Raw genomic sequence first — 12,578 nt, 5'->3', positions numbered from 1 at the left:
AAATCTTTGCCATGGAGCTCTAAGGGGTAATTAACTTGATAATTATGCAGGGGGTATTCCAAACCAAGGTAGTAGAGTTAGTACAAGAAAAAGCAACTTCACCATACAACATACAATAATGTAAGTGCCAATTATACCCAAACACGCAGCAACTATCGCTACAACAAAGAATTGAAATACCATCCACAATAAAAACACGAACTCTTTTACTTCATTATCCACCCTCAAGAATCGGCCTTCGGGCTTTGGTGGAAGCTTTTCCCACTTGTTCATCATTGTTCTTTGATCGATGTTTCCTGAAGATGACATTCGATTATACATATTTTGGGTTTTGAGTTGTAGAGACGGAAAGAACGATCTAGTTATATATTATGAAACGGAGGTAGTATGAAGAATTGATGGTTAGGCTTGTATTTGTATATATAGCAAATGGGAATCGGATTAGAGTACCTAAAAGGACTTCAATTCCAATCAAAGGAAACTATAACTCATTTTCCATTTATTATTATGTACATGTACCTAGGAAATTAAACTTGCGTTGGATTTAATGTTTCAAAAAGAAGCAAATAAACTAGTAATTTGTTCCACATTAACCACAAGTTTCCAACTAATTTATAGTACAATTTTCGATACTTTTATTTGTGTGGTTTTTTATATTGATTGTTCAATCTTCTATACGGGAGTGTTGCGGTTACCTGTCATCATAAGGGATGTCTTACCTGGTACATGTGGTTTGCAGGATATTGCAGGTACTCGGGGATTAAACCCCTCATCATCCAAAAAACAAAAAATTCGTGAATTTCATTATCTATTTTACCACTATAAAAGTCCCATATCTACAATAATATATATTTACAATTTCGTGATTTGGCCATTTGCGAAGTACCGAAATTGGCTGGTGTGAGTGATAAGGGCTCTCGTATCTTAGACAAGTGGTATAGGGTTCGATTGCTAGGGGATACTCCTGGTCAACAAAAACAAAAACAAAAATTCTTAAAGTCGATTTTTTAATTTTTTTTAATTTAATGATAATTATTTTTTTTTTTTTTTTTGGTCTCACGAAGCGCGCACATAGTCGCATTACAATAAAGGGGAGTGGGGATTCGAACCTGGGACCTATTGTCCACAATACCTCCGTCTTAACCACTAAACTAAGACATCTTCGGTAATTTAATGATAATTATGTACAAGGATAAATATACATAAATTGGATACCGTAAAGGCGTAAATGGATGTACATTTTCTAAGTTTCGCAAACGAGAAATATAGCAAACCACCCCATAAGTTTGATACTATGTGTAATTAAATCCTTTAACTTATAAATGTAGCAAATAGGCCCCACATATTTCTCTTAATATGCAATTCACCACATATCTTATTTTTAAGAGTTTTTCTATCCCATGCCTAAAATTAATAAAATTTACTAAATTAAATATATTTACTATTATTAAAAGTCAAAATTATTGATCAAATATAATCCTGAAATTCCTAATTATTAGAAAACATGCTTAATTTTTTATTTTATTTTATTTTGTATTTTGGTGAAAAAAAATTCATAATATGAGAATTTTTAATTTTTAGTCAAGTTACAATGAAAAGTTATATGCCCAAATTTTTTTGATCTTAAATTTGGTTCACAGTTTTTGTTGAATATGTAAATATTGTGGGCCTGTTTGGCCAAGCTTTTTAAGTGTTTTTCTAAGTGGAAAAGGAGAAGCCAGGTCAAACAGTATAATTTATACAAATGTAAAACTACTTTTGAAAAGTCAAAAACTCATTCTAGGCCACAAAAAGTAGAAATAACAATTTTCTACTTCTCATTCTACTTTTCAAGGAAGCACCAAAAAATCCAAGTGTTTTGGCAATTTTTTTTTTTGCCTCCAGAAAATCTTTACCCTTTTATGGTGCTGTTTGGCCAAGCTTAAAAAGTGCTTTTGTAATTGAAAAAGTAGTAGCTTGGCCAAACATGGTAAATTAGAGAGTTCTAAAAGTGCTTTTGAGAAATCAAAAACTGATTATTTACCCCCAAAAGAAGAAGTAGATATTTATTACTTCTACTCCTACTTTTTACATAAATAACCAAATAAGCAAACAAAAGTTGTATTAAAGTAGTTAGGCCAAACATGTAAATTTTGTGAGAAACCGTTTTTACAAAAGTATGGCCAAACATTTAAAACTTTTCCGAAAAATAACTTGTGAATAAACTCCTTTTAAAAAGGAAAAGTCATTTTCCATAAGCAAGGCCAAACAGCACCATATATGCTGTGTTATTGGTGTTTCCATTTACTCTCTTCTGCACAATCATTTGTCTCTCTCACATACACACCATTAAAGTACCATATAATCAATCATCAACTCCAACTATTTATCGGCGTAATTTGATTCGACAAAGGTGTATAAAACTATTTTGAAGAGTAATCATATGTTTTAAGTACAATTCTCGAGTGATTACAATAAATTTTTAAAAATTAGTTTTTATTCAAATAATGATTCTTCAAACAAAACAAGTGTTAAAAAAAAACTAGATGGAAAGTTAGGCCAAACATATAAATTTGATAAGAAGTAGTTATTACAAAAGTATGGCCAAACAAATAATTTTTTTCCAAAAAGTAGCTTGTGAAAAAACTTTTTCTAAAAAGGAGAAGCTCTTTCACACAAATAAGGCCAAACAACACCTATATTTAAGTTTTAGTAGATATATTTAAAATGATTTTTATAATAGAAAATAATAGATTTTAGTTTAAAAAAATGGTAGAAAAATTGAATTGGGCTTAATTGCATATTCTTGAAAACTTATGGGGGTAATTTGCTACAAAAGAAACTTAGAGGGTTGAATTGCACATAGTACATAAGTTATGGGGATAATTTGCTTCTTTTCCGTTTCTCAAACTATATGAACCTACGGAATTGTTTTGCTATGAACTTTATTGAAGAATTTAATCACCTGATTCAATTATCGTTCTATGCCATTTTTCTATGCTTTTACTATTAGCCTACTAACTTTGTGATAGAAATATATTCTAACACGTTGTACGTTCTGCTAGTTCTTAATCACAAATAGATGAGTATTTGTTTTACCAAAGCACAAATAATAATCATTAAATTTTCCGTACCAGCAATTTGATTACTACATGAGTGTGCTCCTTAGGTATGTTTGGATAGCAAAAGTGGAGGGAAAGAGAGGGGAGGGAAAGGGAGAGAAGGGAAGGGGAGGGGGAATGGGGTGTGGGTGTTTGGATACAATTTCCTTCCAAATCTTGTCTATTGTGGAGAAATTTTAATTAGACACGGAGGAGGGAAATTGGATCCCTTCAAATCTCTCCCCCTCCATTCACCTCCACTTCTACGCGAAGATGTCAAACCTATTCATGATCAAACCACTTATCGTGCTATAGTTGGGAGCTTACAATATCTGTCTCTCACTACACCCGACATTGCCTTCATGTAAATCGTCTTGCCCAATTTCTTCACCATCCTACTGTAACTCACTGGACAGCATTGAAACGGCTTCTTAATTCGTTACCTTCAGGGAACTCAACACCATGGTATTCAGCTTCATAAAAACAACCCTGTATGCCTTCATGCGTTTTGTGATGCTGAGGTGATAAAGACAACTACCTCTCCACCACAGGCTACATTGTTTATCTTGGTCGAAACCCGATCTCTTGGTCCTCCAAGAAACAAACCGGTATTGCTCTATCCACCACCGAAGCTGAGTTTCGCTTTGTAGCTTCAATCACAACCGAGACTCTGAGCTTCGCGTAATGGTCACCAAACCACCTGCCATCTTCTGTGATAATATCTCAGCCACATTCTACGCTAAGAATCCTGTCTTCTACTCCAGAATGAAGCACATGGCCATCTATTTTCACTTTGTCAAAGAACAACTTCAGGAAGGTCGAATTCGTGTCTCCCATGTTGCCAGCCAAGATCAAATAGCAGACATCCTTACCAAGCCGCTGCACAAGCATCAACATCATTCGTTACGAGACAAGCTTGGCCTTATCATAAGATCGTCCAGCTTGAGGGGGCGTATTAACAGTATATCAAATACTATATCAACAACTCCTCAAAAATAGCAAACTATTATTCTGTAATCACAATCCCTTTAATCTAGCAATCACCTTTTGTAATTATAGCAATAGATAATTCTCTAAATCAATTAGCATAATTGTATAGGACAAACTCACTATAAATAGTGTACATTATTTCAGAAATTAATCAAGAAAACATTTCACATAAACCTCTTTGCTTTATACTAGTATCCGAACAAGCTAACACTGGTTGGTACTGTTAAATACACTGCTCCGCATTATAGTAAGACTTTTACAGAACACAAGGAGACTTATGGTATGTTCAATGAAGTTCCACAATGATTAATAGTCACAAAGTGAGAAAACTTGCTGGTGGTGTCTTATACATCTGGTGATTTCCATATACAAAGAGTAATCAGAAAAGGTTATATGCTCGATTGATGATTTTCCAATTTTAATACAATATTGCATCAATTCTCGAAACAATTTACAGTAGGAGTCACTTAGAAATAAGCTCGCTTTGTTGAATAGTCACATGGGTATGGCTACGTATATCCAGCGCCCTTACAGCCTTACCCTGTCGTATCGCCTTGCCCAATTCCTCCATCATCCCACTGTTACGCATTGGACTGCTCTAAAACGCCTACTTCGCTATCTTCAAGACACTCAACATCATGGCATTCAACTCTACTCAAACAATCCACTTTGTCTTCATGCATTTTGTGACGCCGACTTTGCAGGAGACAAAGATAACTACATATCAACGACTGGATACATCCTCTATCTTGGCCAAAATCCAATATCTTGGTCCTCCAAAAAGCAACGTGGTCTTGCCCTATCTACAACGGAGGCTGAATTTCGTGCAGTTGCATCCGTCACCACTGAGATACTCTGGCTTCGCAATCTTCTTACTGAGCTCAATGTCACCATTACCAAGCCACCAGCCATATATTGTGACAACATGTCGGACACACTCTATGCTAAAAATCCAGTTTTCCACTCGAGAATGAAGCATATGGCTCTATCCTTCCACTTTGTTCGGGAACAACTTCAACTCAATGCTATCCGCATCCAACATGTTGCAAGCAAAGATCAACTCGCTGATGCTCTCACTAAACCTCTTCACAAGCAACATTTCTTCAACCTACGAGACAAGATTGGCCTTCTCCCTTCGACGTCCATTTTGCGGGGGCGTATTAACCATAATATTTTATCTTAGTAAATATAGTAAAGATAAGAGTACAAAATCTTTTAGTACATAAATCTTTTGTATAGGCTCCCTTTTCCTTTCTCAAACGTAGTTGCTCATTCATGTACGAATTTTACTTATTCATGTACTTTTTTTCATTACTTTTCCATACTATGCCCTTAGCCTAATTCTCTCTAATTCTCTTGAAGTCTCTCTAATTCCCCCCCTTACAAGGTTAATCAAATCTACAAAATTAATCGAATCCGTCAAATTTCACAATTATGGATGCTAATTCTCGTATCGATCAAGTAATAATTCTAATTCTTAATTTTATTAATTGTATTATACGGAGTATCAAATTAAGAAATAGATTTATACTAATTAAATTAGGGTTTGTAATTGTAAGATTTACTCCGAGCACTGCAACTTTATTCTTCGGCCTTCGGATGTACGAGTAGTTTGTTTTGTTGTTGCCTAATAATTTGGTGGGGACACCACGCACTACACCATATGTTTCTCAATTGTCAGAACATGGAGGACGTGCAATTGTTTTCTGCTTGAAATATCATAGGAGACTGAGGAGGCCGTCATCGTTGGATTAATATCATCGTTGAACACCATTACACCATATATTTTCTGACGAGAAATATACCGGATTAAGATCATTGCTAGAAGGCGGATCTGTGCCGGTCTGAGGAGGTCGTCAAGACCGACCGGTGGCGCAAGGGAAGCGGCGGTGAGGGTGGTGGATGGTGGCTGACGGGTGGTGGTTGGATGGTGGTAGTTAGAGTGAGAAAAGAGTAAATGAAGCTGAAAAGGGGTAAAAAATGAAATCATTAAAAATAAAAGGGGTATTATAGTCATTTACGTCCATAAAAGAGTAAAACTCGTACATGAATGAGCACCACCCTTCTCAAATAAGCTTCTAGGATTAGTATCATTCACTCAGAAATACAAAACATTCAACCCTAAGGGTCCGTTTGGATACAATTTTAGGAGGGAAGGGGAGGGGAGGGGAGAGAAGGGGAGGTGAAGGGAGGGGAGAGAAGGGGAGGGCAAATGGGATGTGGGTGTTTGGATAACAAAAATTATGAAGAGAAATGGAAGGGGAGGAAGGAGGGAGATGAAGAATGGATGGAGGATTGAAGGATGCTGGTGGTATAATTAGAGTCCAAATAATGTTTTCTTTCCAAATCTTGCCACCCTTAGAAAGATTATAGTTTGTTCTATAGGAGAGAAAATAAGTCATTTCATTTCTCTCCCCTTCCATTTCCTTTCTCCCATATTTTTTATCCAAACAAAGGAAATTAAATCTCTCCCTTTTCCTCCCCTCCCATTCTCTCCAATTCCTTCAATCCAAACGGACCCTAAGTCTTATAAGAGGGATCCTTTGAGGCATTTGTCGCTGTATTGTATAATTTCCTAGAAGAGTAGAAGTTCAAATTTTTGCAACAACTTGTCTAATTATAATAAAAAAAGCCAGAAAACTGTTGTTTAACTCACACGAAAATTTAATCTCATTAATTCTGATTTCTAGGTAAAACTACATGATCTGCTTTGTACAAAATAATGAAAAAATAGTGTTAGAAACTAGAGATAAACAAATGTTGGTTTGTTTGCTCTTGATGTCCAACTACTGATAATCTACAGTTGGCTAAAGATGCAATCAAAGCTATTTCCAAGTCTTTAGCCACATGATTTTGGATCATAGACATGGTGTACTCCATGAAACTTGATTCACAGGGCAAGGTGATTGGTGCAGAAGCATCTAAGCCGAATTCTTCCTCTGCCATTCTTAATAATTCTCTGAAAATATTCGTATTTAGATATGTCAACGGAATCATGAACCGTCTTCCATCAGTTGTGTAAACAACAAAATGACCTTCATTGGTCACTGATCTCGAATTCTCGACCAGGAAATCTTCTTCCTGCTGGCAATCGCTATTCTTTGCCACTTCTTTGCCATCTTGATGAGTTTCTTTGTACTTATCATTTTGTAAGGTTTTATGTGAAAAGTATGCGAAAGTATTGTAATTAAGAAATGTAAAGATGAACTAATAGGTGTTGTCTTTGGTTATGAAAAACATGGAGAAATAGTCAAGTTTTATAGGTTCAAACTGAAGACAGATCACTTTAATGCTAACTAACACCTTGTTTTGATTGTTTGGTGGCAAAACCATGTGGGAATTTCAGGTGGGTTTGTCTAAGGCCTGTTCTTTTGGACTGAAATTGTCTGAACTGAATTGAATTGAACTGAACTGAACTTAATGGAGCTGAACTGAACTTAACTTAACTTAATAGAGCTGAAATGAACTGATTTGAACTAAACTGAACTGAAATAATAATAAAAAGATTATATTAGTAATAATAATAATACTAATACTAATAATAATAAATATTATAATAAAAATAATACCAATAATAATAATAAATATTATTATAATATTATTCATTAATAATAATAATAATAATCTAAAAGATAAAATAGTAATAATAATAATAATAATATATTAGTAATATAAATGATAGCATTATTAATAATAGTATAATATATTAATAATAATAACTAAAAATAAATAATAATAATAATAATAATAATAATAATATAATAATATTAAATATAATAATAATAATAATAAATATGTGATTAATAATATTAATAATAATGAGTATATTAATAAAATAATAAATATAAACTAATAATATTAAATATAATAATAATAATAATAATAAATATGTTATGAATAATATTAATAATAATGAATATATTAATAAAATAGTAAATACAATATAATAATAATAATGATAATAATAATAATAATAATAATAATAAATATATTAAATATAAATATAATAATATAAACAATACGAATAAATTATTAATAAATATAATAGTAATATAATAAATATAAAAATAATAATAATAATAATAATAATAATAATAATAACTATAACTATAACTGTTGTTGTTTTTGTATTACAAAGATTACAAGTATGTAAATAATACAAACAAAGGCTTTAAAACAGAAATGAAAACAATATAAGACGGTATATTACACCCAATCGAATCGTGTTGAACACACTTTCCTTAGAGTATTTCGACCCTATAGCCTTTGGGTATCACGAAATCTCTGTAGGATAAGACGATTCCTTTGTCTAAGGCAAAGAGCAAAGAACAAAGAACAATAAGAGAGTTTTATTTTTTACTTAGTATTTGTCAAAAACGAAAATATGCAAAATGTACCGAGAAACTTATTTCTCTGACATTCAGATTTCAGAATATATACGTGTGTATAAGTGAATGGAATTTACACACATACTGACAATAAATGGATAAGAATGTTGGTTAACATATTACCAACCAATGAAAGCCAATGACAACCGCCAAAATATGTTGCTTTCACGCGCGAAAACAGAGAGAGCATTATAACCCCTGTCGGGGAATGTTACCCCGATCGGGGACGTGAATAAATTCTTTAATTCGCAATTTTTGCTTTTCAATTTTCGCTAAGTATAAGATATACTTGACCCCGAGTATATATACCCCGATAGGGTACATAATATACTACGACAACACTTTTATAGTGTCCCTTATCCATTATATACATGAACTCGATATACGATTATATGAGCATACACTCCGTATTCCCGACTCACATTATATCCATTACGAGCTCAAACCGTTTTGACATAAGAAATCCGAATGCACTTAAATGTACTTGTGATCAAAATCACCAGGAAATTCTCTTCCTGCTAGCAATTGCCAGTCTTTGCCATTTTTTGGCCATCATTTTGTGGGTTTCAAGGGGCGATGAATGTATAGAATGGTGTTTTTATTCTTGGATAAGAAATTACTTGGAAGAGTGTTTGAATTGGATGCTTGAGACTCGAGGACGATCAAGTTTTATAGCTTCAAGCCAAGGACATGTGACTTCAATGTTGCCTGTTTTTCCTGAAGTTTTAAGGCAAGGCCATGTGAGTAGGACAGATGGGGCTATCAGATATAAATTTTCGACAACCATATCAATTTGGACGATCTCAAAACATGTATGTAGCCCAAAGATGTTTCTTGATTACTTTTATTATTATTGATTAAATGCTTTAGCCTGTCACTTTGCTTGACTGATCTTACCATAATTTCAATCGAATGAGTAATGTTTATGTGACGTCTCGCCAGCAAGGTTGTCCTTCTGTCTGAACTCTGAAATACATGACAGCTTGATCAGGATCTGACTGGTATAGAATATGACAGGTTATTATTTGGATTTGATCAACCTGTCTAAGCACCAAAAAGCTAAAATCAAGCAAAGACATGTTGCAACCAAGAAAATTGTTGTTCGATTCACAAGAAATCTATTACTCTCATTAATTCTGATCTAGAGGTGTAAATACATCTGCTTCTGTACAAAAGAATGAAAAAAAAAAATAATGTCTTAGAAACTAGAGATGAGCAAATGTTGTTGCCTAGTTTGTTCTTGTGGTTCAACTAAGGATGAGTATCTACAGCTCGCCAAAGATGCAATCAATGCACTCGCCAAGTCCTTAGACACATGGTTTTGGGTCATAGAGATGATGTACTCAATGGAACTTGAATCACAAGGCACAGTGATTGGCCCAGAAGCATCTATGCCGAATTCTTCCTCGGCCATTCTCAAGAGTTCTCTGAAAATATCAGTGTTTAGATACGTCAAGGGAATCCTGAAGCGTCTTCCATCAGTTGTGTATACAACAAAATGACCTTCAGAGGTCACTGGTCTCGACCAGGAAACCCTCTTCCTGCTGGCAATCGCCATTCTTTGCCACTTCTTTGCCATCTTTATGAGTTTCTTTGTACTTGTCATTTTTGCAGGTTTTAAGAAATATTTGACAATGAGAAAATGTTGTGAGTTGTAATTTAAGAAATGTAAAGATGAAGTAGTTGTGTTGTGTTTGATTGTGAATAAGTTAGAAAAATGGCCTTGTTTTATAGACTCAAAATGAAGACATATCAATTAAATGTAAATAATTGTTTGGGGACAAAAGCATGTGGAAATTTGAGGTGGGTTTGTTTGTTTGATTGCAAATTTGTAGAGTGTAGACCCAAGATGTCTTTTATTTTGTTGATTGATTACTAGTACTGTTTTGGATAATTTGAATGAGTTTAATTATCTGATAACCTTGCTGTCACCTGTCAATATTGTTAGTATAAGCTAATCCACAAATTGCTTAGAGTTGTATGGATAATCCCTTGTGCAGTGGTTGGTTAACTGGTTTTTATAGTTATAGACGGATCTTCGGCCTAGAAATAATGGAAATGTGATTTTAGACTCCTCAATTATTGAGTCAAGGACGCCGGTCAAGCCATAGTTTTGTATACTCAAGATATGTTAAGGTAGAAAGTTAGGAAAGACATAATTGAAGTCCTCTACTGCATAGTTAGACCAAATTTAGAGACAATGTCTGAATATGACAGGTTCTTATTTGAATTTGGAAAATGACTGGAGTTAAAACAAAATTACTTTTAAACTTATTTTTCATTTCATGAAGTAACACAGTCGATAAATTCAATTTCCGACAAAAATATGACTGCCAATCTGAGAATAGTTTATTTCTGGACACAATTCACGTTACGAGTCATCCAGAAGTATGTTCTCTTTGTTGAATACACACATGGGTATGGCTATGTACATCCAACTTCTATACCTCGTTCTAAGTGGGCTGCTTTCAGGCACTTGTTGCTGTTCTACTGCATCAAATTTATTTCTTGGATTTTTCACTACTTAGTAATTCATTTCCTATAAGAGTAATAGGTCAATTTGATGTGTTTGATCATCCTGTCTAAACACCAAAAAGCTAAAAGCATATGGGACATGTTGCTACTGAGAAAATTGTTGTTCGATTCTGAAGAAATATATTTTCATTAATTCTGATTTTGAGGTTAACTACATGTGCTCTGTACAAAAGAATGGAACAAAAAGAATGTCTTAGAAACTAGAGATGAACAATAGTTGTTGGCTAATTTGCTGTTGATGTTCAACTAATGATGAGTATCTGCAGCTAGACAAAGATGCGATCAATGCATTCTCCAAGTCCTTAGCCACATGCTTTTGGATCATAGAAATGATGTACTCCATCAAACTTGAATCACAAGGTAAGGTAATTGGCCCGGAAGCTCCTATACCGAATTCTTCCTCCGCCAATCTTAATAATTCTCTAAAAATATCCATCTTTAGATACGTCAAGGGAATCATGAACCGTTTTCCATCAGTGGTGTAGACAACAAAGTGACCTTCATCGGTCACTGGTCTCGGCCAGGAAACCCGCTTCCTGCTGGCAACTGCCATTCTTTGCCACTTCTTTGCCATCTTGATTAGTTTCTTTGTACTTATCATTTTTGCAGGTTTTATGAAAAAAAATGAGAAATATTTGAATATGAGAAAGTGTTGCAAATAAGTGTAGATATGGAAGTAATTGTGTTGTGTTGTGTTTGATTGTGAAAAACTTAGGAGAAATGGTGAAGTTTTATAGCTTCAAAATGTAGACATAACACTTAAATGTAAACTAACAACTTGTTATAATTGTTTGGGGGCAAAACCATGTGGAATTTTCAGGTGGGTTTGTTTGATTACCAATTATGTAGACCCAATATGTCTTCTTTTTTATTGATTGTAGCTATTTTTACATAGTTCATCTGATAATTTGATAACTTTGCTGTCACCTGTCAATTTTGTTAGTTTGATGCTAATCTACAAATTGCTTAAAGAATTGTATGGACAATCCCTTATGGTGTTTATATGGAAATTGAACTCACGAAAGTTTGATAAGGACAAGTACACCAAGGTGGCCAACAAATTTGGTACACAAGGGTACATCAGTGCATGCAGTTGTCCTGCAATTAATAAATGCAGGGAGTACCAACCTGATTGTAGTACCTCCTGTGGTCTTATATGCACATGGTTTTGTTCTAGCACTGTCTTCGATTAAGACAGTAATACCTACATTGTGTAAATGAGCACCACAAAAGAAACAGTTTGATCGATGAGTTAGAAAGACCTTTACTTTAACCGGCTTTCGTAGGTTAAATAGTCGATTAGTGCGAGATTCTGATTTATTCTGTTTCCCTCATATTGTAAGTGTATAAATTCAGGATTTTCATTATATTTCACATGGTAGAAAGATGGTCTGTGATTTATTTCTTGTTGTGTGTTTTTGGAAGATCAAAGTTAACAGATTGGATGATTCATATAGTCAATTCTGGATTTAATAGTTATGAATCGACTGAAAATGCCCTATGACTGTATGACAGCGTAAATCAGGTCGCATTACCCTGTCAAAAGCGATGGCCTTTGACCTTTGTGACATTTCTTGTTTAATGC

At 34.0% G+C, this 12,578-nt stretch overlaps 2 protein-coding genes across 2 annotated transcripts; both read right to left on the bottom strand.

Annotated features, from left to right (window-relative positions):
- Positions 1 to 9,656: 9,656 nt before the first annotated feature.
- Positions 9,657 to 10,037, bottom strand: LOC141649840 (auxin-responsive protein SAUR64-like). The gene has a single exon (XM_074458512.1). It carries the CDS (start codon positions 10,035 to 10,037, stop codon positions 9,657 to 9,659), a length of 381 nt encoding a protein of 126 aa, XP_074314613.1.
- A 1,149-nt stretch (positions 10,038 to 11,186) lies between these two features.
- On the bottom strand, positions 11,187 to 11,567 carry LOC141649839 (auxin-responsive protein SAUR66-like). Its single transcript, XM_074458511.1, has one exon. It carries the CDS (start codon positions 11,565 to 11,567, stop codon positions 11,187 to 11,189), a length of 381 nt encoding a protein of 126 aa, XP_074314612.1.
- Between the last annotated feature and the right edge of the window lie 1,011 nt (positions 11,568 to 12,578).

The sequence above is a fragment of the Silene latifolia genome, chromosome 3 (assembly GCF_048544455.1).
Source record: "Silene latifolia isolate original U9 population chromosome 3, ASM4854445v1, whole genome shotgun sequence".
In the NCBI taxonomy this organism is placed as follows: domain Eukaryota; kingdom Viridiplantae; phylum Streptophyta; class Magnoliopsida; order Caryophyllales; family Caryophyllaceae; genus Silene; species Silene latifolia.
This window is presented reverse-complemented; position numbering and strand designations above follow the sequence as displayed.